This window comes from Cupressus sempervirens, chromosome 1 (genome assembly GCF_028749045.1).
Source record: "Cupressus sempervirens isolate cs-2001-9-10 chromosome 1, ASM2874904v1, whole genome shotgun sequence".
In the NCBI taxonomy this organism is placed as follows: Eukaryota; Viridiplantae; Streptophyta; class Pinopsida; order Cupressales; family Cupressaceae; genus Cupressus; species Cupressus sempervirens.
Window position 1 is genome coordinate 890075507 of NC_143118.1, and position 26730 is coordinate 890102236.

General features: G+C 34.9%; 2 protein-coding genes across 2 annotated transcripts in view; one reads left to right on the plus strand and one right to left on the minus strand.

The window, feature by feature from the left end:
- LOC149580713 (uncharacterized) overlaps positions 1–26208 on the plus strand; it is a 124278-nt gene extending 98070 nt beyond the window's left edge. The window contains exon 5 of the mRNA XM_089814555.1: positions 25628–26208. Within this exon, the coding sequence (XP_089670681.1) occupies positions 25628–25713 (86 nt within the window). The 3' untranslated portion in view covers positions 25714–26208. The remainder of the gene's footprint in view (positions 1–25627) is intronic.
- Positions 1–26730, minus strand: part of LOC149580714 (MLO-like protein 1) — a 155423-nt gene that overhangs the window by 96711 nt on the left and 31982 nt on the right. The window contains exons 4-6 of the mRNA XM_089814534.1: positions 965–1081; positions 706–766; positions 298–389 (exon numbers count right to left, since the gene is read on the minus strand). Of these exons, the coding sequence (XP_089670660.1) occupies positions 298–389; positions 706–766; positions 965–1081 (270 nt within the window). The remainder of the gene's footprint in view (positions 1–297; positions 390–705; positions 767–964; positions 1082–26730) is intronic.

Genomic DNA, 26730 nt, shown 5'->3' on the forward strand with positions numbered 1-26730 from the left:
TCTATTATACATTTCATTTAGGAAAGGAGCATTTTGTTTCAACTGCTTATTCACAATATATTCAATAAAATGAATTTTTATATTAAAAATTATTAACAGAAATTTTTAGGCCTTGTTTTATATAATGATAGATTCAAATATTCTAACAAGTTCTTAGTAATTGGTTATCTACATTCAGGTGCTGCATAATAGTGGGGAGTGTACCTAGAAAATAGATTCAGAAAGAGAAAAGGTAATTCAGAATATAATGTCCCTGCCTCTATAGAAGCTACACAGAATAAACCAGAATATACATACTATCCAACTCAATATAATAGATTTTCTCCACTTGGCTTGGCTCTTGACAAAATCATCTTCTGCTACATGAGTGAATTTCCTCTGACTGATTGCTGCAATCACATAGAATAGCATATAAATCAACTGTATCTGATCTTAAAGTAAGTCTCCATCAATAACTGCACCCTTAAAAAATTATTCCATCCATAAAAGCAAAGGTGATACTCAATGAAAAATCCAGCATTAACCAAAACAAAGTTGATTCTTACAAAGTTGAATAATGACTTAATATGATATCCTTTACCTCATCTATGCAGATATTATTCGATTTTATTTGCCATTGAATAATGAATTCTTGAAATTAAGGACAGCCCTTGTATCTGACACGAAACAGAACTTATATAGAAAGGCAGGAAAATTGTGACTTACCTTCTTGTGGATCATTTTTTTTATCTCGAATCTCATTCTCCCAAGTCTTCCATGTACGTATCTTAGACAGAGAAATGTTTATGAAAATCAAAGCAAGGTTAATAAATGCATGAAAAGATAGCAAGATACTGACAGTACACTATAGCAAGTACTTATATCTATCACTACTCTATCCAATCTCTTTCTTTAATTCACAATTTTCCATCTTGCTTGCATATTTACTGTAGTGAAGGCAACATTTAGAATTAAAACAACTGACCTTTGCACTTCCTAGTAGCATGGTTGAAACACAATACACTACGTGAACTATAGCCAAGACAAATATGAAGATATGCAAATGATGCAGTCCCTCTTGGGACAGAAATGGTACCTTTCCCTGCCAAGAAATTTCAAAACACAGATTTAGATTACTTTTTCCGTAATATTTCTGTGTTCCAACTCATAAACTAATAATTCAGATAACATTCTTTCTAGTTAGATCAAGTTTTATAAACATCTATTATGACCAGAAATTTTAATTCTCAAATTAATTTTCAAAATACCTTAAGGTATCATATATATCAATTGAAAAGCAGTTGGCACCTACATGTTTGTTCCTGTGATAAAATTTTATTTTAATAATCTAGGGCATGAATTTGTGCTAGTTATAAATCAACATTTTAATTTTAGAGTGATAAAGCATCTGTTTCTTGTTATAGAAATTAAAATAGAGGTTTTGTAACTCCAAGCTTCCTTGCAGTTGATCTATTTAACATGAAAACTCCCATGTCAGTGATTGACAAAGGGTGAGAACTTGATATTCTTAGGAAAAAAATGCAATCTTTATTATCTGCATTCCCATCACATCATTGTGGAGCCACTAAGTTAGACATAGCCTGAGGCCCCCAAAAATGGTTATAAAAAGGCCCAAACCCTTTTTCAAATGCTGATGCCTATTTGAATGAAGAATGTTTAAAGTTTAAAAGAGGAAAACAAAATCATTGAATGAATTGTCAAATAATACTCATCTCCTTCAAATTTTCAGTCTTGATTGTTTGCAGGCAAAAACCACCGTTCCTATAGCTATGAATGAGGAAGATGGTAAAGGAAGCAACACAATGGTGCCTCAGAGGATCCCTCTCTAATACAGGAGCATCTTGGGTTAATGAGCAATCTTGCATCACCCAAAAACATTTCTTGTTTTCTGTACCTATTTGCTGTTTGTAGTGTAGCTGTTGCTACCTTTCATTTTGTGCTATGCGGAGTTAGCATGTTGTTGGGGACCTATCTTCAATCCTTACACTAAGAACACAAATTCTGATGTATTATATTTCTCGAGTTTTGTGTCGCTCTTTCTGGTCCCTATTTCCTGTTGTTTTCATCCTACGAGGTGTGTTGTTTCTGTTTGTGTGGTTTCCTATGATGATGTGGCGTCTTGCACAATTGGGAGCTGACTCCTAACATGTGTGTGGACCTATCCTTAAGAGTGCATGAACAATTGATGCACATTTATGGTTTACATCTCCAAGACTGACCTATATTGTAATTAAATACCCGACTGGCCGACCTGTGGCTTAGCTGGCTATATAAACACTTGGATTTGAGATAGGAAGTAAGCATGATAGAAGTAGATTGATAGTATGAAGTAGCATGATTAGTAGAAGGCAGACAAAAGGCTGTACATTTGGAATTTGATGCTGTAATTCATTGTATAAGGCCTCAACCCGGAAGACCTCACAACTGGGCATGTTGGTTGTTGTTATCTTATCAAATCAATCAGTAAATCTATGAATTCAATGGTCTCTTTGCTGCAATTCTGTGTTTGTCTTTTGTGTGTACTCTAAGCAGGGTGTTAGTAGGTTTAAGTTGAGTTTATTTCGCCTTAGATCTCCTAGCTTCCCCTATGTCAGATGGTATCAGAGCTAAGTTCTTTCTTGTGAGTTGGACCATGGAGAACCCTAATTGGATTGGTTGTAGGGTGGGATTTGAAATATGACCTATAGCTTGCAGAAGGTTACGATCTTGTAGGAACTATTGTCAAAATGGTTCGAGGTAGAGGAAATGCAAACAATGCTATAATGGACATGTTGAGGCAAATTGCAGCGAGACTTGAAGTTGTTGAGATAGCCCAGAGAAGAGGTGTACATCTTGAGAATGTTAGTGATGATGAAGAAACAACACCTAGTCTTAATCCTGAACCTGAGGTGGAACAAGATGAGGAAAGACTTCTTAGAGTCTTGTCTAGGGAAAATTCTAGACTTGCTGTTGAAGTTGCTTGCTATGACGGAAGACCTGAGACTAATGCAGTATTGGATTGGATATTTGAGATGGACAAGTACTTTGAGTATGAAAGAACTCCTTATAACAAGAAGGTAAAGATAGCAATCACAAAGTTGAAGGGTCATTCTTCACTTTGGTGGGATCACTTGTAGACTGAAAGACAAAAAAGAGGAAAAGAAAAGATCAAGAAATGGGCGAAGATGATTGGAAAAATGAAGAGGAAATTCCTTCCTATAGATTACCAAGTTAACCTTTTGAGAAGAATGTAGAATCTAAGATAAAAGGATATGAGTGTGAAAGAATTTACTGAGGAATTTTATAAATTGGATATCAGATTGGGACATGTTGATGATGAAGTTGAAAAGATGACTAGATACCTAAATGATTTGAGGACATCTATTCAAGATGAGATCAGTTATGTCAAGCTGGATAGTGTGGAGGAAGCATACTAATATGCTTTGAAAGTTGAAGAAAGATTGATAAAGAAACATGATCAAAGACAAAGAGATAGAGGTGGCAAATTTCAAAGAGGCAAAGGCAGAACCTATGTAGAAGGTAACAGATCTGACAATGCAAGTCAAGATAAAGGAAAGACAAAATGGAAATAAGAACTTGTTGGAAAAAGAGGTTATTACACTAGAGGTAGCTATATTGGTTACTCTAGGAATAACAATGTGGTAAGAGAGATCTTGGTTTAAGGGCACTTGTTTCAAGTGTGGAGAAGGACATAGAGCTTTTGAATGCAATAATTTTGATAAGAAGATTGGAGGTAGTAGTAGAAGTACTTTGTCTTGTGAAGAAATTGCTCAAACACCTAATGAACCCAAACATGGTGAGAACCTGATGATAAGAAGAGTTTTGTGGAATGAGGAAGCTTATGAAGAACCTTTTTTGAGAAGTTTGTTCAAGACCAGATGTAGGATCATTGTAAAGTATTGCAAGATGATCATTGACAGTGGAAGTTCTAATAATTTGGCATCTGAGGAGTTGGTTAACAAGTTGTAGTTGCAGAGACCAAGACATCCTAAACCCTACCATGTTGCTTGGATCCAAAAGGAGCATAAATTACTTGTAAGTGAGCAATGCAATGTTAAGTTCAAAATTGGGAATTATCATGATGAAGTCTTGTGTAATATTATGCCTATGGATTGTTGTCATATTCTGTTGGGTAGACCTTGACAGTATGATGGCAAGCTTTTCACGATGGTAGATTGAATTAGTATACTATTTGGGTTGATGGGAAGAAGCAAATTTTGTTACCTTTGGTAGAAAGCCCTGATGAGAATCACTGTACCACAGTTAGAGTATGTTTGGTTGAAGGAAAAAAATTTGCTAAAGATGTGAAGGAACAAAATGTTTATTTTTCTTTGATTCCTAGAAAAACTGAGAAACAAGATGAACTAGAACATGCGCTTGAGATTAAATCTTTGTTGGTGAAGTTTGAAGACATTATTTTTGATAATGTACTTGATGGATTACCTCCTGTGAGAAGTATTAGTCACTGTATGGATTTGATAGATGGAGCTAGTTTTCCAAATAAAGCACCACATTTATTGGCACCTGCTGAAAATGCTGAGTTGAATAGACAAGTGCAGGAATTGCTTGAGAAGGGTCTAATTAGAGAAAGTTTGAGTCCTTGCATAGTGCCTGCTATATTAGCACCTAAGAAGAATGGAGAATGGAGAATGTGCACTGATTCTAGAGCTATTAATAAGATCACAATGAAGTGTAGGTTTTCCTTGCCTACGATGGATGACATAATGGATTGTTTGAGTGGAGCAAAGTATTTTACAAAGATTGACTTGAAAAGTGGCTATCATCAAATCAGAATTAGAGAAGGAGATGAATGGAAAATTGCTTTTAAAACTAATGAAAGTTTGTATGAATGGTTGGTTATGCCTTTTGGTTTAACTAACGCACCTAGTACTTTCATGAGGCTGATGAATGAAGTTTTGAAGAAATTCTTTGGAAAAGTTTGTGATTGTATAGCTGATAACATTCTGATGTTCAGTAAGACTAAAGAAGAACACCTTAATCTTATCAGACAAGTATTGTAGAGATTGTAGGAGGAGAAGTTGTTGATTAACTTGAAGAAATGTTCATTCATGAAGGAGGAGATTGTGTATCTTAGTTTCGTCATTTCAACTGATGGATCTTGAAAAGGTAAAAGTTATTCTTGATTGACCTACACCTAAGAATGTTGGAGAATTTAGATCATTTCATGGATTGGCGAGTTCCTATGGGAAGCTTATAAGAAATTTCAGTTCAGTATATAATGCTATGACATAAACAATGAGAGGTGATTAAAAGGATTTCAAGTGGACACATGGAGCACATAAGAGTTTTGAAACATTAAAACAGAGAGTAGCAGAATTGCCTACAATTGCTTTGCTTGTTTTCAGTTAAGTTTTTCAAGTTGATTGTGATGCTAGTAGGAATGCCATTGGAGTTGTTTTGAGTCATGAAGGATGACTTGTAGCTTTCTATAGTGAGAAGTTGAATGATTCTAAGAAAAGATACTCAGTATATGATCATGAATTTTATGCTATTGTTCAAGCTTTGAAGAAGTGGAGACATTATTTGATACTTAATGATTTTGTATTGTTAATTGACCATAAAGCTTTGCAATATTTGGGAAGTCAGAACCATAGTTGGCATAATTGATGCAAAAAAATTGGCAAGTTTCTACTAATCGCTAAGTTTTTGGGATTGGCGAGTTTTTCCTAGATTTAATCGCAACTCGACTAGGGAAAAAATTGCCGATTAATTGCTGAGATTTTGCAAAAAATCGGCGAGTTTTTCAGGATTTATTTTTACAATTTTTTTTTAAAAATAACAAATTTCTTTTTAATTTTTTTTCGGTTAAAAACAAAAGGAAAAAAACCTATATATATTATGTAAAATAGAGAATTACGGTATGCTAGTAGAGCTAGGAAGAGGAAGATGTGATTGTAATGATGTTTTTACTTCTAGTTTGACACAAACTATTTACTATTATGCTTCCCACCATCAACATTCTACATGAGAATGCGATTTTGTATCCACTATGCATTTATATATATCTAAACTCCTACTTGTTTCTTTTGTGTTCTCTTTAATTAACTCATTAGATGCATCTTCTCATTGAAATTTGCAAAAAAATGTATTTTGAATTAAATTTTAGCAGTTTTTTTAGTTTCTTGAGTTTTTTTTAAATGGTTGAATTTTTCCTGATTAAACTTTTAGGGTGCTTGGTGAGTTGTTTCCGAGTCTGAGTTTTCCAACTATGGTTAGAACAAATTGAATAAGAGACACATGAAGTGGGTTGAGTACTCGCAAAATATTTCCTTTGTGTTGAAACATAAAAGTGGACAATCAAATAGGGTTGTTGATGCTTCGAGCTGAAGAAGAAATATTTGGAGACAAAAATGCGAGTTAAGATACTTGGTTTTGATGATTTGAAACATTTGTATGAAACTGATCCTGACTTTGTAGAACCTTGGAAAGCTTGTAAGAATCAGTTAATGAGTGAGAATAAGTGGACTGATTATTTCATTTAGGAAGACATTTAAAGAAACTTAGTTTTGCATACCTAGAGGATCTATGAGAGATAATATCATGAAGGAGAAACATAGTGGAGGACTTGCTAGACATTTTGGAATTTATAAGACAATGAAGTGTATTTCTGATAGATACTTTTGGCCTTAGATTTATAAGGATGTACAGAGAATGGTTAGAAGTTGTAGAGTTTGTCAAACAACAAAAGTAGTGAGTCAGAATTTGGGATTATATTCACCATTGCCTGTACCTGATAAGCCTTGGGAGGATATCAATATGGACTTTGTTCTTAGTTTGCATAGAACTCAAAGAGGTAATGATTCTATTATGGTAGTAGTAGACAGATTTTTAAAAATGGCTCATTTCATACCTTGTAAGAAGACATCTGATGCAGTACATGTGGCTGAATTATTCTTTAAGGAGATAGTGAGATTGCATGGGTTGCCTAAGACTATTGTTTCAGATAGAGATACCAAGTTTGCTGGTCATTTTTGGAGAACACTTACAGGAAATTGGATACAAAGTTGAAGTTTAGTTCTACATTTTATCCGTAGACTGATGGACAAATTGAGGCTGTGAACAAAAGCTTGGGTAACTTGTTGAGATGTTTGGTTGGAAATAAACTTGATAATTCGGATTTGATTCTAGCACAAGCAGAGTTCGCATATAACAATTCAGTGAACAGAAGCACCAAGAAGACACCTTTTAAGATTGTTAATGGATTGAATCCTAAAGGAACTACCGAACTAAGAGATTTGACTACTGAGAGAAAGAGAAGTATTGAAGTTGAAGAATTTGCAGATTTCATGAAAGCTTTGCATAATGAAGTAAGAAATAATCTAGAGGATAGTAACCTTGGATATAAATAGAGAGTGGATAAAGGGCAAAGACATAAATCTTTTGAGGTTGAAGATAAAGTAATGGTTGGTTTGACGAAAAACAGATTCCCAGTTGGTACCTACAGTAAGCTAAAAAGAAAGAAGTTTCGTCCTTGTATGATCCTAAGAAAGTTTGATAGTGGAAATGCTTTTGAAGTTGAATTACTTGGAGACGTGGATATTTCACCTATATTCAACATCGTAGACATCTTTCAGTACTTTGAAGCAAATGAGGAATTAAAAGATAACTTGGATTATCCTAAGAAGAAAACTGACATCATTGAGAAGGTTTTGGATAGCAGAATAAGAAAGAGTACCAAAGGAAAAGACTACATGGAATACCTTGTTCAATGGAAAGATAAGCCAGATGAAGACAGTTCATGGATAACACAAGATGAGTTGAATATTTATGATTCAAGTTAGAGCATCAAGGATGCCTAATGTGGACATCGATTCTTTCCTTACCCCAGGTGTCTGATGCAGGAGCATCTTGGGTCAATAAGTGATCTTGCATCACCCAAAAATATTTATTGTTTTTTGTACCTATTTGTTGTTCGTAGTGTAGCCGTTGCTACCTTGCATTTTGTACTATGCGCAATTAGCATGTTGTTGAGGACCTATCTTCAGTCCTTACTCTAAGAGTGCAAATTTTGATGTATCATATTTCTCGAGTTCTGTGTTGTTCTTTCCGGTCCCTGTTTCCTATTGTTTTCATCCTGCAAGACGTGTTGTTTCTATTTGTATGGTTTCCTAAGATGATGTGGCGTCTTGCGCAGTTGGAAGCCAACTCCTAACGTGCGTCGACCTATCCTTAAGAGCGCATGAATAATTGATGCTCATTACTTGGGTTATTGTTTACATCTCCAAGACTGGACCTATATTGTAATTAAATGCTTGACCAACCGACTTGTGGCTTAGCTGGCTATATAAGCACTTGTATTTGAGATAGGAAATAAGCATGATAGAAGTAGACTCATAGTATGGAGTAGCATGATTAGTAGAAGGTAGACAAAAGGCTACGCATTTGGAGTTTGATGCTGTAATTTATTGTATAAGGCCGCAACCTAGATGCCTCACAACTGGGCATGTTGGTTACTATTATCTTATCAAATCAATTAGTAAATCTATGAATTCAATGGTCTCTTTGCTGCAATTCTGTGTTTGACTTTCGTGTGAACTCTAAGAAGGGTGTTAGTAGGTTTAAGTTGATTTTATTTCCCCTGAGATCTCCTAGCTTCCCCTGCGTCACTCTTAAACCTCATGCGCTTGCTTCGGCCTCTTGTAGAGTGCAGGTAAGATTGCCACTCATCATTTGCTAGGCATAGTTAATGCAAGCATTTCATTTGATAATGTTAGTTTGCCCTCATTGTACCCTAAACAACCCACCCAGGTGTATCCAGTGACTAAACTGCAACCAATGCCCATAAGCATTGCACCAATCTTCTCCCTATCACTTAAAATGAACAACAATAAAGTCACCAGGAATCTTGTTGTGATCTTTCCATACCATCATCCCATTGCAAATGGGGATCCCCTATTTTTGCTTGTTAGGTTTAGGACTTTGGCAGTAGAGTGTGAGTTTATGATAAAATGCAAAACAATGTTAAATCCTAGGAAAAATTTCCTAATTGTCGAGATGTTTTGGTTAGTCAACTGATCTTCATAATGTATTAATGCCCTATTATACTCGTGAATTCAGAGCAAAACAATGAAATCTTGCAAGAGAAGTGCAAAATCCCTCTGAGGATTGAATTTCCACCAAGTTTGGACCAAAAGTCCCTATAGAAATTGGTTCTCCACTTAGTCATGATGATTTGTCCATATGGAGGTTGATTCTCCAATCATGGGAAGTAAGAATGAATGAAATTCAAGTAGAAAAGCCCTTTAGTCCCTATGCAGGTTGATTCCACTCTTGAACATGAGGATCAAGGTAAAAGAATGCTAAAAGTCCCTATAGGGGTCGGTTTTGTAGTAGACAAACACTTCAATAGCTGGGTGAAAAGTCTTTATGGATAGGGAATCTCCCCTTTGTCCTTATGGATATTGATGTTCCACTTTGTTCCTATGTAACTAAAATTTCTAGTTCTTAATGACCCAATTTGTCCCTATGCATATAGAATATCCACTTGTCCCTATAGGGGTTGAATTTCCCCTTGATGTGCAAATGAGAAAATAATGTAATTGTCCCATACGGGTTGTCTTTCCACTGCCCTCAAGATTGGATTGAATTGAGGGTTTGAATGACATCCATGAGACTGAACAATCTAGGGGACGACTAGATCATAGCCCTAAACTAGTTCCATATTCTTTTGAAGTCTAACCTCTTGCTATGAATCTTGACAATCATCTAGCAGTTTGGTTGATCTTACTCTCTTCAAATAAACTATGCATATTGCCAGCCTTCAGAATGATTTCATATGGGGTGTGGATGTAATCATATGTCATGCACTCCATGAAAAAGTAAAGTGAAGTTATATTGGGAGTAGTTTGTCACTATAAGGGTTGTTTTTGCACTACCCTCAAGACGAGCTAGTAAAGTGAAGGTATACTGGGACTAGTTTGTCCCTATGATGGTCGATTCTCCACCAACATGGAGGATTGGAAAGTTATATGTGGATTCTGTCAGAAAGTAAGGTCCACCAATATAACTAAGAGTGGGGGAGGGGTTGAATTAGTTTAAACAATTTTAACAAATCTGAAACATGTAATCAAAAGATATAGCAACTATAAGATAACAACTATGCATTGTGACACAAGATATGTTAACTAGGGAAACCCTTGGTCAGAGGAAGAACCCCGGTGGGAATGATGCCCACGAGATGATGTGCTAATATAAAAGTTCCTTGTGAAAGGATTTGACCTTGTTAGGAGTTAGATGAAATACAATTAATACACATAAGTCCCTGTTAGGAGACTTTGAATCTTTGTTAGAAGATTCCAACCCTATAAGGAGTTGAAAGGAAGACAACTGAACCCATTGTCCAAATTGCTTCGGAACAAGAGCCAAGATAAATGAACCCACTATTGAAATTGCCTCACACAAATCTTTAGAATATTAAATCCAATAGATGAACTAACCGAACAACAATTTCTCTTTCCAATACAATTCCTTTGAAGCTTACAACTTATCCTCAGCATCAAACTCTGCTCTGGTCTTCACAAATTCTCATCCAAAGCTCACATAGCATAATATCAATATGATCTTACTGATGAATACAACCAAGGAAACATATTTCCTTTATGCCAAGTCCTAATAACTAATTGAGTCAGCCTTGAGGGTTTCCCAATGTGCAATGGATAATATAGGACCATTATAAAATATTACAATTAGATTCCACACGTCACATTACAAATTACATCAATTACAAAACTCATTCGGCCTCCAAGGAATAATCCACACATTATCCTCCACAAGTCTTCACAGAATGATCAACTGATTCCGCCGTGTTAACCATAGTATCATGAACATGTCTTTAACCAGCATTCAATCCTGCTGAACAAACTTTGACCTCTAAAAAGATACAAGCCAATTACTAGTACTCTGTTTCTTGTGACCTCCTTTGAAAGCTATCACCAAAACACTTCACATAACTCTGTTCAGTCTTTGTAATTCTTTCCGCGAACATAGACATAGCATCTATACACATTTAAGAAAAAACTGTTAATGCCACTAAATGTAACTCAACAACCAGAAATCTCGTTGAACAAAATTGTCTCTACTACCCTTCTAGAACTATCCAGAAAGCTGATATGTTGATGTCAATGTCAAACCAAGTCATGAATGCAACACATAAGAACTTAATCATCTCCAAAGCATTCTATAGAATCTCTCATAAGCATTCATGCCAACAATCTCCCCCTTTGGCATTGATGGCAACATATGATGAAAAACATCAAAGTACCATGAATACCTATATATACATACCTCATTTGCCTTTACTCCCCCATTCATGCTTCTCATGAATGTAAACACATCTCTCTTATAGATAGGTTGTAAAGAGTTTTTCATGTTCTAATCTCCCTCATTGATCAACACTGTATATCTCTCCCTCATGAGTTCTCAAAGGTGTTTTTCATGTTTTACTCTCCCTCATTGATATCAATGACAAAGGTGCCATTATGCCAACAATAATCATTTCCAAAACAATCTAAAAAATCTTGAAAGCTCTACAAGTGTCCAAAGACACTGTTTAAATACTTTTATCAAGAGTCCTCTATGATTCAGCTCAAATACAGATACTCCTCCATAGGAGAAGCATCAAGCATCTAGCCTAGATAAAAATAGTGCTCTGATCATATTGGATTGATGCAATCCTGCATCAATTACTCTAAAGAAGGTTGGGGCATAACCCCAAGCAGACCTCACAAGTGCTCAAATATGTCCTTAGCCAAAGGTTTTGTGAAAATGTTTGCTATCTACTCCTTTGTGCTAACATGCTCCAATCTGATCTCTTTCTTTGCTACCTTTTTCTCTCAAGAAATGATACTTTATTGCAATTTGTTTTGTCTTTGAATGTAACACTGGATTCTTTGATATATTAAGTGTACCTGTGTTGTCACAGTGAATAATAATTGGTTCAATAAACTCAATACCAATGTCTTGCAATATCTGCTTCATTCAAATAATCAGATTACAATCATTTGTTGCTACTACATACTTTTCTTTTGTTGTAGATTGTGATATACAATTTTGTTTCTTACTTAGCCATGAAACCAATCTTCCTCCCAAGAAGAATTCTCCACCACTGGTGCTTGTTTTGTCATCTACATTTCCTGCTCAATTTGCATCAGTGTATGCACATAAGGTAAAACTATGTGACCTATCATACCATAAGCCATAATTAGATATACCCTTCAAGTATCTGAATATCCTCTTTGCTGCTGCAACATGTGTCTCTTTCAGATCTGCTTGAAATCTTGCGACAATCTCAACTGCATTAGATATATCAGGTCTTGTATGTGTCAAATACTACAATCCTCCTATCATAGATTTGTACCTTGTTTGTTTTGCTCTAGAAGATTCATCTTTACTAGACAATTTGCATCTTGTAACCATAGGTGTTCCAACTAGTTTACAATTCTCCAATCCAGACTTCTTCAACAAATCCTTAAGATACTTAGTTTGTGATATGAAAATACCATCCTCATTCTGATTAATTTGTTATCCCAAGAAATGTTTCATCTCTTCAATCATACTCGTCTCAAATTCATTCTTCATTTCTCTGAATATTTCCTTCTAGCTTCATCATTTCCTCCAAAAATAATGTCATCAGAAAATACAATAATAATCAATAATCCATCTTCACTCTTTCTCAAATCCATATTACTATCTGCATTACCTTTCTTAAATCCCAATTTCTGCAAATGCTTAGCCAATCTCACATACCAAGTTCTAGGTGCTTGCTTCAATCCATACAATGACTTCTTTAATCTGCAAACCATATCTTTGTCTACTGTTAGGGGAAATCCATTAGGTTGCTCAAGGTAAACTTCTTCCTCGAGATCTCCATTAAGAAAAGTTGAATTAACATCCATATGATAAATCTTAAAGTTCTTGATAGTTGCATATGCCAAAAATATTCTTACTGCTTCCAGTTTAGCAACATGGGCAAAAGTTTCTTCAAAATCAATTCCCTCTTGTTGTGAATAACCCTTGCATACTGACCTTGCTTTGTTTCTTATCACTTCTCCTTGCTCATTCATCTTGTTTTTGAATACCCACTTAGTTCCAATAACATTTTTATCTTTAGGTCAAGGAACAAATTCTCAAGTTTTGTTCTTTTCAATCTGCTCTAATTCTTCTTTCATAGCCTTAATCTAGAACTCATCTTTACAAGCTTCATCAACAGTCTTAGGTTCAACTTGAGATATTAAATATAATTGTTCACTCACCTTGTTTCTTGTGATTACTCCTTTGTTTGCACTTCCAATGATCTGATCCACAAGATGATTCTTTGCAACATATCTATTAGGTGTTCCATGCTCAATTCTGATTTATGCTCTTGGTTCTAATCTAGGTTCTTCTCTTTGTTCTTCCCTTTGTAATTCAATTTGCAAATCAGCGGTAGTTTTGTAAAACAATGCTTGCTCAACATTCTGATTGTTAGTCCTTTGATTAGTATCTTCGTCAAATTTATAATCAAATATTCTTTCCTGAATTCAAAACTTTTCATCAACTTTCACAATAGCACTCTCAACAATAGTCTTCAATCTTTGATCATAACATCTATATGCCTTACTCTTCAATGAATATTCAAGGAACATACTTCATTACTTATAGAATCAAACTTCCTAATATCATCATCTCTCTTGATATAATACTTACTTCCAAAGATTCTAAAGTATTTCACAGTAGGTGGATGTCCAAACCAAAGTTCATAAGGTGTCTTACCAGCGCCTTGCCTAATTTGCACTCTGTTCATTGTGTATACTGCGGTGTTCACTGCTTCTCTCCAAAATATATATCTGATACATTATTTTCAAACATCATTGCTTTAGCTGCTTCACTTACTGATCTGTTTCTCCTTTCTGCTATGGTGTCTTAGGGGCTGAAAGTTGTCTCTCTATTCCATTATCCTCACGAAAGATATTAAACTCATTTGAAAAAAAACTATTCTCCTCTATTTGATCTCAAACACTTGATCTTCAAACTAGATTCATTCTTTACACTACACTTAAATACCTTGAATTTCTTAAAAGCTTCTGATTTATCTTTAAGTGATGCTACCCACATCATCCTTGTAAATCATTAATAAGAAGCATAAAGTACCTTTCATCGTGAAATGCTCTTGATCTTGTAGGACCACTCAAATCTGTGTGTACAATCTTCAACTTTGCTATAGTAGTAAACATATTGCTTGGGAATGAACTCTTCTTCTTCTTTGCCATCACACATTCCTTACAAACCATGTTAGAGGGCTTTATAATCTTAGGCGAATCGCTAACTGCACATGTAGTGCTTATCTTCACAATGTTTTCAAAGTTAATATGATAAAATCTCTTATTCCATAACCAACACTCATCAACCTTTGCAACCAAAGATGTCATCTTGGTAGGGTTCAACTAAAATACATTACATCTTGTCCTTGTACTGGTACTAATTAGCTTACCATCCTTATCCTTGACAACACAATTCTTTTTTGTAAATTGCAACTAATATCCCTTGTCTACACGATGTTCAATACTCAAAAGATTATGTTTCAAACCATCAACAAATTAAACATCTTCAGTGTTAGTCTTTCCATCAAGTGTAATAGATCCTTTTCCTTTAATCTGACATGGTGCATTATTTTCAACTTTAACCATTCCTCCATCATAACTGTTAAACTGAACAAACTTATTGATATCTCCAGCCATATGATGAGAACAACCACTATCTATAATCCAATTGGACATCTTGTTTTGAACATGTGATACTAAAGTTTTTTCTTCTACTACCTCTTCTTTCTCAGGGCTTTCTTCTTCAATAGAAAAAATCCAAGTTCATCATCTTTATCATCACTTTCTAAGAAATTTACAATCTTAAAATTGAATTCATCATCCTCATCAACAAAGAAGCAATCTTGTGTAAACTTTGACTTATAAGGCTTCCTAGGTTTTATCTTCTTCTCTCTTTTAGGAAACTAGATGAATAATGACCAAGTTTTCACATGTCCAACAAGAAAAAAATTTCTTACCTTTAGGTTCCCTCTTCATAAACAATGCAAGTCTTTCATCAATCTTCTTGTCCTCTTCTTGTTTTATTGTCCACTTTCTAACGTAATCTCCACTTGTACTCACACTCCTTGTAAGTTTACCTTTGTCTTTCTATACACTAAAAGTTGTCTTTGTCCTTGTCACTCCTTGTTTCCGCTTCAAAAATTGTTCAAATGCTTATAACTTCCCAAGTAATGTCTCTTTTCTAAAATTTGGTGTTACAAAGATAATCTCTTGAATGATCTCAACTTTGTGTGCATAATCAGGGGTCAAAGATTTCAATATCTTCCATACTTCATCTTCAGTCACAGTTCCTCCACAACTCTTGATTCCTCCAACAACCTCACCAATTCTACCAAAATATGCTCTAATAGATTCGCCTCCTATCATCTTAGCATTACCCAACGTATTCTTCCAATTTTGTAATCTAGATTTCTTTGCAAATTCATCTCCTTCAAATAAATTCCACAACTTAACCCAAATTTCATGTGCCAGATATAAACCTTTTACTCAACATACTTTGTTTCAAGAAGAGCTGATAACAATGCCTCTCTAGCATACATATTGTACATGAATAGATCTTTGTCATCTTGTGTGCAACTCCAAATCTTTCTGCTCAATAATAGTCTTCTTTTCCCTTTTAATCAACTAGTAATTTGCTCCCATGCATAGCAAGTGAGTCTTCATCTTATCCTTCCAGCTGTCAATTATATGCTTTAAACAACTTTTGTCAACTTTAACAAATATGAAACATGAAATCAAAAGATATAGCAACCATAAGATAATGACCATGCAATGTGACACAAGATATGTTAACTAGAGAAACCCTTGATCATAGGGAAAACCCTCGTGGGAATGATGCCCACGAGATGATGTACTACTATAAAAGTTCCTTGTGAAAGGATGTGACCTTGTTAGGAGCCAAATAAAATTTAATTGATACACGTGAGTCCCTATTAGGAGACTTTGAATCTATGTTAGAAGATTCCAACCCTGTTAGGACTTGTGCCAACTCTGTTAGGAGTGAAAGGAAGACAACTGAACCCACTATCCAAATTGTTTCAGAACAAGAACCAAGACAAATGAACCCACTGTCCAAATTGTCTCAAACGAATCTTCGGGATATTAAATCCAATACAATACAATTCCTTTGAAGCTCACAACTTATCCTCAACATGCTCTGATCTTCACAAATTCGCATCCAAAGCTCGCATAGCATAATATCGATATGACCTCACTGATGATTACAACCAAGGAAGCATCTTTCTTTATACTAAGTCCTAATAACTAATTGAGTCATCCTTAAGGATTTCGCACTGTATAATGAATAATATAGGACCGTTATAAGATATTACAATTAGATTCCACACGTTACATTACAAATGACATCAATTACAAAACTTAGTCGGCCTCCAAGGAATAATCCTCACATTATCCTTCACAAGTCTTCACAGAATGATCAACTGATTCCGCCACATTAACCATAGCATCATGAACATGGCTTCAACCAGCATCCAATCTCGTTGAACATACTTTGACCTCTCTAAAATGATACAAGCCAGTTACTAGTACTCTATTTCCTATGACCTCCTTTGAAAGATGTCACTAGAAAAATTCACATAACTCCGTTCAGTCTTCATAATTCTTTATGTGAACATAGACATAGCATCTATACACATCCAAGAACAAACTGCTAATGCCGTTGAATGTAACTCACCAACTAGAAACCTCACCAAACAGAATTGTCTCTGCTCTGCCAGAACTGTCCAGAATGATGATATGTTGACATCAATGACAAACCAAGTCATGAATGCAACACATAAGCACTCAATTATCTCTAAAACATTTCATACAATCTCCCATAAGCATTCATGCCAAAAGATTTGTGGCGAGTTTTCCACCAAGCTGAGTTGCAAAGAAAAAATGACAAAGTGCAAATGCCACCAAGCTAATCCCTACGACAACTGATTTTTAAAAAATTGACAAAGTGTAAAAAAGGACTAATTGCATGAAGTAAGTTGTCCTAATAAGCATTGGATTTTCACTTGGGGGACTGAATGGAGAAACCCAAAGTGTCCTTAAGCTGATCGATTTTCCACCAGCATGATTATGAGAAGATTAAAAGAAAATTTGAAGGAAAAAAACCCTTAAACTAGTCAAATAAAGGCAAACAAATTTATCCCATATTGGATGTGGGGTTGCACAACAAAGACTAAAGAACCTTAAATTTCTAGCAAACAGCAAAGTTTAAACAAAGTGCGAGTAGGCGATTCAAGTGTGAGGGTCAGAAAAAATAAATCATTGGAGGTTAATGAATAAAAGAAACATGAATCTTGTAAAGGAAACTTGGAGGCTTAGAAAAATCTGATATGGAAACTTTGGAAAGAATGGGAGATTAAACTCATACTACAACGTCAGCAATCATATTGAAAAAATTAAAAAAATCAGAAAATTGAAAATAGCTGAAGGGGTGCGAAACTTGCTGGAAAGCCCAAAGTGTGGTCCTCTCTTGATCATTTCTAACAGGCAGAATTTGAGGAAGCTGTAAAATTCAAGCTTCAAACTAAAGTCTGAAAACTAACTCCAGGAGGGATGCAATTTTGAGAAACTCAAAAATTTGAAGTTTGCCTTCATTCAAGTTGACCTAGGGCAAGAAGACAAAATGATTTCCTTCTTTAAAATCATAATATTTTTAGAGAGAAACACCATGGTAAAGAAAATGCACAGTTGTTTTTGGAATTCACTAACATAGACAGGTATATAAATCACATTTCAAAGTGTCATTTCATTGATTTTCATCTTCAGATTTTGGAATCCCTTTCCTACATTATGTTTTTTTGCAAGATTTTTCTGGGTTTGAAGGATTAGAATCAGATTTTGTTCCCAAACCGATGTGTTTTCAGACTTGCATTTTCAGATTTCTTGATTTGCAACTTAATTCTCTGATTTTCTTAGACACAAAAGTCTGAAATCATTAGCAAAATCAGAAATTAATGTCTGAAAATCATTTTCTCAAGTAGATTTCCTTGTAAGTTGTTAATTTTAAGCTTTCTACAAGAGCATGGATGAGGCAAAGGGTGGAGTTGCAGCTAGGAAGACACAGATGAAGGGGAATATTGAAGGTTACTATCCAGAATCTCAGATGTCTTCCAAGTGGACTAAGGTTGGTGATACCAACTTTTAGCACCTGAACATGAAGAAGATGAAGCAAAAAATGTATGGAACTCGATCAAATGCCTTCTTCAATGGCTGTCAGCATCATGTAAAGTGGGATATTACCATGCAGCAGGCTTCTCATTAGCAATTCAATGTAATGAACTCATGTTGGAAAGTGCAAGGCATTATGATCTGCTATCATAGACAGTCAAATCTTCCAATGGCATGATACTCACATTTCTCAGCAGGGAGGCAGTAAGGAAACTTTTGGAATTTTATACCATACAAAGATGCAGGGGAGGACAAAGGAGGAAGCTCAAGCCATGTTCAAAATGAAACCAGATCTGTGCATGGGCCTCATAAACAAAGAATGGGTCACTGAACCTAGAAGATATCACTCCAAGCTACCTAAAAGGTGCATAATTATAGACTTAAAGGATAAATGCAGAAATATGATCTTCCATTTGAATAGAGTCACGGGAGCTCCTCAAGAGACATTAATTGAGAATTGGATGTTTTACAATAGCGATGATAAATTGGGCAAAGGTGATAAGCGATAACTTAGACATCTAGTTGAGGAATTTAAAGAGAACAAAAACCTTCTACATGAGCTCTTACATGATCTATTTGTTAGCAAAGAATATCAAGTACACAGGTTTGATGTGCAAGGGCAAAGTAGGGACCAAGAAGGGACATCTTAAAATATATGATTGCTACCCCCATCTTCAACTTTACTATGTATATCACTCGAGTTTACAAGGAGGATTGCATAAGTGGTTATCCAAAGAAGCAATGGTATTGGTGGAGAAATATGGATTGGGGTTCATTCAATTTTTGAAGTTCACCTACATAAGAATTCAAGGATTTACCTCTCAATCCTACAAACTTCTAAGGCATTCTGCAAATAAGTTAGTGTTTCTTGAGGTGGTGAGACAATTATCTAAGTTTGATCACATTCAGAAGGGGAAGCATAGGCAAGATACTACCTTTCTTATCACACTTAGTAATATGTTGGAGATGTGTCCCACAACATTAGCAGCAAAGACAACTAATAGAGAGCTATACCACTATCACCTTGGAGTATACAAAGTTAGATATTGTTTTGTTCCTTCCTCAAAGGATTCTCACAACTGAAGGGAAGAAGTATAAGCATAAGGTTGATGCTGGATTATTGGGAAAACTTGACAAATGAATATGGAATAAGGAGAAATATTTGGTCCAGGATGTCCATAGACTTCATGAAGAAATGTAACATATTCCCCATTCCTAATTAAGTGAAAGACAATGAAAATCACATATAACCTTAGGATGAGCATGAGGACAAGTCAATTCCATCACCTGATTGGTCACAAGAAAAGGAGTTAATAGATTTGAACATGCCGATGAGAGAAGTAATGGTAGATCAAGGAGGTGGATAGACAAGCAGATAAATAATCTAAGGAAGCAACATATTATCTTCACTTATGAAAATATGCAGAGTGAGGAGTCTTCTTCTAGGGAGATGAAACGACAATTAACATTTCAGGGTTGAAAAATCATGCAGAAGGCCAAGTTCGAGGAAAAGGGAAGGAACAACTAAGTGGTCATAGGAAAAGGATAAGGAAGTTATCAGTGCATAATCCAAGCATAAGAAACACAAGTCTACTATAGCCTAGACAATGAAAAATTCCACATCTTTTAGGGAGATCAATATGCAAGATTAGGAAAATGAATCAAGAAAAGACAATGATACTAAAAAACTATGCAAGTAGGAGTTTGCATCATCACAATCAATGCAACATGAGGTGGAAGAAGAACCAACTTTCCCTAACATCTAGGTCGAGATTTATTTGGGAGGAGACTTGGGAAATTCCTATCCCCGGGGGAATAATGATGATACTCATCTTGAGGATGGGTTGGACTTATCCATAGTTGCTGATTGGTTGTAGGATAGTTTGAAAAAGAAGGTAGAAGGAGCTCAATCAATCAAGACATTGATGCATTCTTAGCTCAAAATAGTAAGACTAAGGAACAAAAGAAAGCTAAGTTCTCCCAAATCACTAGAGATAATTCAAGAGCAAGCTTTCTATAAGTGGTTGTCCCTACAATTAATAAAAATAGAGAAGAGATCACTCCTATGAACTATCAAATTGCAACATTTGATCTTGGATGGTCGATAAAGAGGCATGAATTCCAAGAGATTAAAGATAATGCTAGTGCAAATGAAGAAAGGATGGATGGGATTGAAGATAAGATGTTAGAGATGGAGAAAATTATTGAAGGAGACAAAAAGGTACTACATTTGCCTAACCTATACCTATTTCTTGAGAATCCTTTGACACCTATGACAAAATGAGGAACAAACATCAAGAGGTGAAGAAATGGATTAAAACTATTCTAAGGCAAGTGGAGAGTTTCCTTACCAATATGGTTCATGCTCATGAAAAGACTATGCTACTCATGAACAAGGTCCACAATCTAAATGAGATGTGAAAATAGTTTCAACCAATCCAAGAGAAGATGATCCCTCACCTCAAAGCATTGTAGAAGATTCCTACATCAACACTAGTTCAAGAGGTAATTGAAGATGTCGGTATCAATTTCCAACACTCCCTCTTAGCTAGGGAAAATAAAGGTTTGTCCAAGTATACAATGATATCACCTTACGCGTGATATCAAAAGATATGATATGTTTAAAAACGAGATTTTACTTTCTGGATTTGATTGTAGAGTTTTTTACCATCAATGCTTCGGATCATACTACATGATCCATCATCAGAATGCAAGAGAATAAGAAGAACAAAAGATCTGATGTTTAAGAACATCAAGTCACATGACATTCTTCATAACACAGATATCCATATTATGGTATGTGCATTGACATCAAGTCTCATGATGTCTACCATAACGAATCATGGTATATCCAGGGAGACACTATCCACCATGGTTATCTCTTTAAGCATCATAATGATCTCTAACTGATATCAAGTCTCACGGTATCTATTAGAATGTCCAAGACATATTGACTATCAAGTCGCATGATATCCATCATAATAGTGAAGCTAAGCATTGTAAAGTCATCATCTTACATTGTCAAATACAAGTTTTCATTATTTGAAAGATCGTCACCTTTCAATAATGTACATAGGGGGCTCATAAAGTCATGGAGTCACACACATAAAAAAAGGAGTTTACACATTAAACATCTTTTATATATATTAGTACAAATAAATAATTTGAGACTCAATCTCAATTCTAACTTACATTTTCAACCATACCAAGTTTATTCCTAAAGTGTTGAACTTTTACTTTGAACAGAGGCTTGGTGAGAGTGTTTGTTGTCTGACCACTTGTACTAATATACTCCAAATGATTCACTTTCCTTTCTACCATGTCTCTCACATAGCGATAAAGAATCTCGATGTGTTTTGATCTATCATGGAATATTGGATTCACTGAAAGCTTGATACAACTCTGATTATCACAGTGGATAATTGTAGGATTTAGGGGCTCATGAAATTATCCCACAAGCAATTTTTGAAGCCATACTATTTCTCTTGCTCCCATAGAGGTTGTGATGTATTTGGCTTGTGTAGAGCTTTGTGCAACTGATGACTGCTTCCTATTGATCCATGAAATCATTGCTGATCCTAAACTGAAGCAACATTGTTATGTGCTTTTCCGATCAGTTATGCTTCCAACCCGATTTGAATCAGAGTATCCATGTAGATCTAGGTCTAGATTTTTGTATTTAGGACCATATTCAATTGTACGTTGAAGGTACCTCTGAATATGCTTTGTAGCAACAAGATGTATCTCCTTTGGTTCACACATAAACTAGCTTAAAGCATTTATTGCATAACATATATTCGGTCTTGTGTTCACCAAATAAATCAATGATCCAATTATCTATCTATAAGAGTGGGATCTGTCAATTCTGATTTTGCCGCTTCTTCCTTCAATTTGTGCAAATTGGCTTCCATGGGTGTAGACATAGGTCTACAGTCCAACATTCAAAACCTTTTTTGAATGTCAATGGTTTACTTTCCTTGATTAGGAATGATGCCATATGTTTTCTAGCAGAGTTCCAATCCAAGGAAGTAATGTAAAATGCCCAAGTCCTTCATGTCAAATCCTGAAGCTAGGTCCTTAAATTGAGAGATTAGGTGATCTTTTCCTATGATTAGCAGGTCATCAACATATAAAATAAGTATTATCATATCACCATTAATTACCTTAAAATAGAGGTTTGGATCAACATTGCTCTTGGAAAACCCTAGTCCTACAAGATAGTGACCAATCCTTTCATACCAGGCTCTGGGGGGTTGTTTAAGTCCATATTAAGTTTTCTTTAATTTGCATAGATGTAATTCAACATTATTTATTACAAAGTCTTCAGGTTGCTCTAAATAGACTTCTTCAATATTCTCATTCATAAATGTAGTCTTCACATCCATTTGATGGATCTTCCACCCTTTAGATGTTGCAAAAGCTACTACTGCTCTGACTGAGGTGTAACTGAAAACAGGTTCAAACATCTCTCATAATCAATGCCTTCTTTTCGTGAGAAACCTCTTGCAACAAAATGAGCTTTGTGTTTCTTTATACTATTGTCTACAACATGTTTGGTTTTGAAGAGCCATTTTGAGGAAACAATAGATTTCCCTTTTGGTCTTGGAACTATGTCCCATACATCATTCTTTACAATGGACTAATACTCTTTTGTCATAGCATCTTTCCATACTTGATGTTTTAAGGCTTCTGTGAAACAAGTTGGTTTTGATTTGATGATCTCACTCATCAAGGCAACATAGCTAGAGAATATATGGGGTCTCTTACTTTCTCTAAAGTTCCTTTGAGTTTTGCATAATTTCCAATTTCGTTAATCATCTTTCTGGCCTAAAGTGGACTTGTTTTGTTGTTGTTAGGCTCATCTATTGTAGTACTCTGATTTTTCATTTATAGTTTCTTTGGGAGACTCCCTCTGGACCTCAGGAGCATGATTATCCTCCATTTCTTTAGGAGGGTCTTGAATTTCAATATCATGAGAGCTCTTGGGCCTCCTGAAAGAAATGTCTTCCTCAAAAAATGATATCTCTGTTGAGTTCAATCAATTTTCTATCCAGGTATGTATACTCTGTAGTCGTTTGATGTTTCACTATAGTCCACAAATATCCCTTTCTTGCGAGTGGGTTCTAACTTAGACCTTTTTTCTTTAGGCACATGAATGTAGACAGGACAACGAAAAATCCTTAAGTTACTTATGTCTGGTTTTACATCGGTGAATTTTTTTTAGGAGTTTTATTATTTAGGTGTGAGTGTGGACATCTATTTTGAATGTAGATAGTTGTCCTAGAGGCTTTTGTCCAAAATTAAGTTTCTATGTTTTCGTTGTACAACATGGCCCTAGCAGCTTGAACAATAGTACTATTCTTTCTCTCAACAACTCCACTTTGTTGTGGATTGTAAGGTACAATAAACTCCCTTTTAATTCCAACATTCACACAAAATTCTTAAAAACATTCTGAAGTGTATTCCTTACCATTATTTGTTCTTGGTGCTTTGATTTTCTTCCAGGACAAGTTTTTTGTAAGAGTTTTGAATTCCTTGAACCTTTAAGGATTTCCTTAGACTCTTTACATTTAAGAAAGTATATCCAAGTTTTTTTAGAGAAATCATCTACAAAAATTATATAATTTAAGAATCCTCCCATGGAGGGTACAAACATGGGTCCACATAAGTTAGAATGAACTAATTCTAATATATTTTTAGTTTTATTAGCACTATTAAGGAAGTCCCTTTGTGCTCTTTCCTAGGGCACATACTTGGCATTCTCCTTCATGGAATTGATTTAGTTTGGGCAACCCAGTCACCATTTTTTCTACTTAAGGTAGAGCACAAAAATGAAAATGTCCTAGTCTTCAGTGCCAGATTTCATTTGAGTCAGAAGTCTCAAGGATTACGGTTTGATTTGAATTAGTGAAAAGTTTGTGAAGACATCCTTGTCTCATACCTGTAGTTTGTGCTTTCTTTATAGTGGAGTTCTTTGGCTATGACAAAACTTTTCCATCCATAAGGGTAACTATATACCCTTTGTCTTAAAGAGCAGAAATGGAGACTAGGTTTCTTTTTAGCCTTGGTACATATAATACAACAGTGAGTTGAAGGGAAATGCTCGACTTCAAATTTATGGTGCAAGTTCCAATTCCCTTTATTGGATAATCTGAATCGCCCTCAATAGTTACTTCGTCATCAGATTCTTCTACCATAGTGTGTAAGTGTTCTCTAAATCCTATAATGTGTCTTGAGGATCCACTATCAATTACCAAGGTGTTAAGTTTGTTTGACACTTGGCTTGATAAGAATGAGTAGAAAACAAATTTCTTAGAATCATGTTGTATAATAGCTTTTCCAACTTTAGAAAAAGATGCTTGTTGTTTTGTTCTATCAGGGCAGTTGATTCCATAATGTCCATACTGATCACATCTGAAACATTGTATTTGAGATATATCCTTCCTCTTCTTGGAGGATCCCTTTCCATATGTATTTTTCTTTCTTTTAAAATTCTTCTTCTTTCCTTTCTTCTGAGAGTTAGTGTTTAATACATGAATATCCTCATTTATGGGATTTTGATTGTTTCTTCTGGTTATTAGTCTAGATTCTTCTTGTAAGCAATCTGTTTTCGACCTATCAAATTTAGAGATTTTTGATTGTGCACTTATTCCTTAAATAAATGATTCCCATAATGTTGGTAGGCCACCTAGAGATATTTAGTTTAACTCTTTGCTATCAATTTGATTTCCATCTGTTGAAAGTTCTCTTAGTTCAGTGATCCTCATAAAATATGAAGTGATAGATTCTCCCTAATTCATTTTCACATGGTGAAGTTGTCCTTTTAATGCAAGGATTCTTCCAGTGTTGTTTATCTCAAATGTAACTTCAAGAGATTTAAACATTTGGTATGCAATATCATGTTTTGATAGAATAGGTACTATATGATCCCTAACTGTATCCAAGATAAGTTTCGTAGCCTTTTCATTATTCTTGATCCAGTGGGTTTTCTCAAGATCATTCTTTGGTTCTGATTTTTTTTCCTTCACAAATGAGTCTAATTTATTTTCTTTCAATATCATCGTGATAATAAGTTTCCATGATACAAAGTTGGTTGTTCCTTCAAGACGATCCTCAAATCTGATTACACTCGACATTATGAAGAATGGAATGTGATTGCAATTTCAAGAGAGAATAAATATATGTTTTGAGTGATCTGAATTCTCAAATCTAATCGGATCTTCCTTAGCAAGGCTCTGATACCATGTTAAATATGATTAGATTTATTCCACATCCGTACCGTATATGTCTTTCAATTTCTTAACTCTTGAATGGTATGATTATTGACTAATATCTTCTTCTTGCAGGTTGTAATCTGAATATGGATAATTTTATACTTATCAAATATAGGAATGATGTAGGCAAAAGCCTACAACAGAACGGTAAATCATAAGCCTCTTATCTGGGAGGTCTTGGGTTCAAATCTACTCGAGCTTAACAAAACATAATAATAATAATTAATCTTGGCTTCCGTCTCTTACCCATAAAAATAAATATAGGAATGATGTACAAACAATATTAAGAAATATTAGTTACTGTATAAACAAATCTGAAACTGATTTAATGCTCGATCTCCAAGAGGCTTTTACTAATTGATTTCCGTGGTCCTCTTGGTCGATCAGATCTGTTATATATATTGTTTTGTGCAGACGCTCATTAACATGCCTCTTCATTAGTGCCATTTCATTACCAAATTAGCTCCCGATCACTAATTGGGGCTTACACATTAATTTGCACTTAATATATGTGTGTGTGTGTTGATAACAAGATTAATGATCTGTATGGGCAATAAAATCAGATTCTATGTGATTGTAATCACTAATGATCATACTTGATCTGGATTATATGTGGAACATGAAATAATAATCTAGAATGCATATCGCCATTATACTTGGAACTATATGATATTTCTATCTGGTATGAGGACGATAGTCAATCTTCAAGTATTAGATAAAAAATGATAATATTATTTTAAGCAAATTTAAAACTGCATAGTATTGACTATCATTCATATATCTGACCAAAGCTATCATTTTTCAACAATTCAGTTCCACAGTTAATCAAGCAAAGGACATATAATAGAGGTTTACTACTTGCAAGAATGTAAGAAACTATCTTCCAACTAAAAATTACTAAAAGCATGCGTGCAAACTTTTTATTTTTCGCAATGCTTACCATTTAGATCTGCCTTCCATATTTTACCAGCGTAATACCAAGCTCACTTGGGATTTAGAAACTTTCATTGCTTAGGTTCCTTAAGACTCTTCTTATTTAATGAGGATTTAAGGTCCATTGGGAATCTATACCACATTGGATTCTCTGGAACTTCAGTCATATATAGAAACTAGATCTAAATTTGTTTTAAATTTTAAAATTGAATTTTATGTACATATTCAAGAAAGGCAAGAAA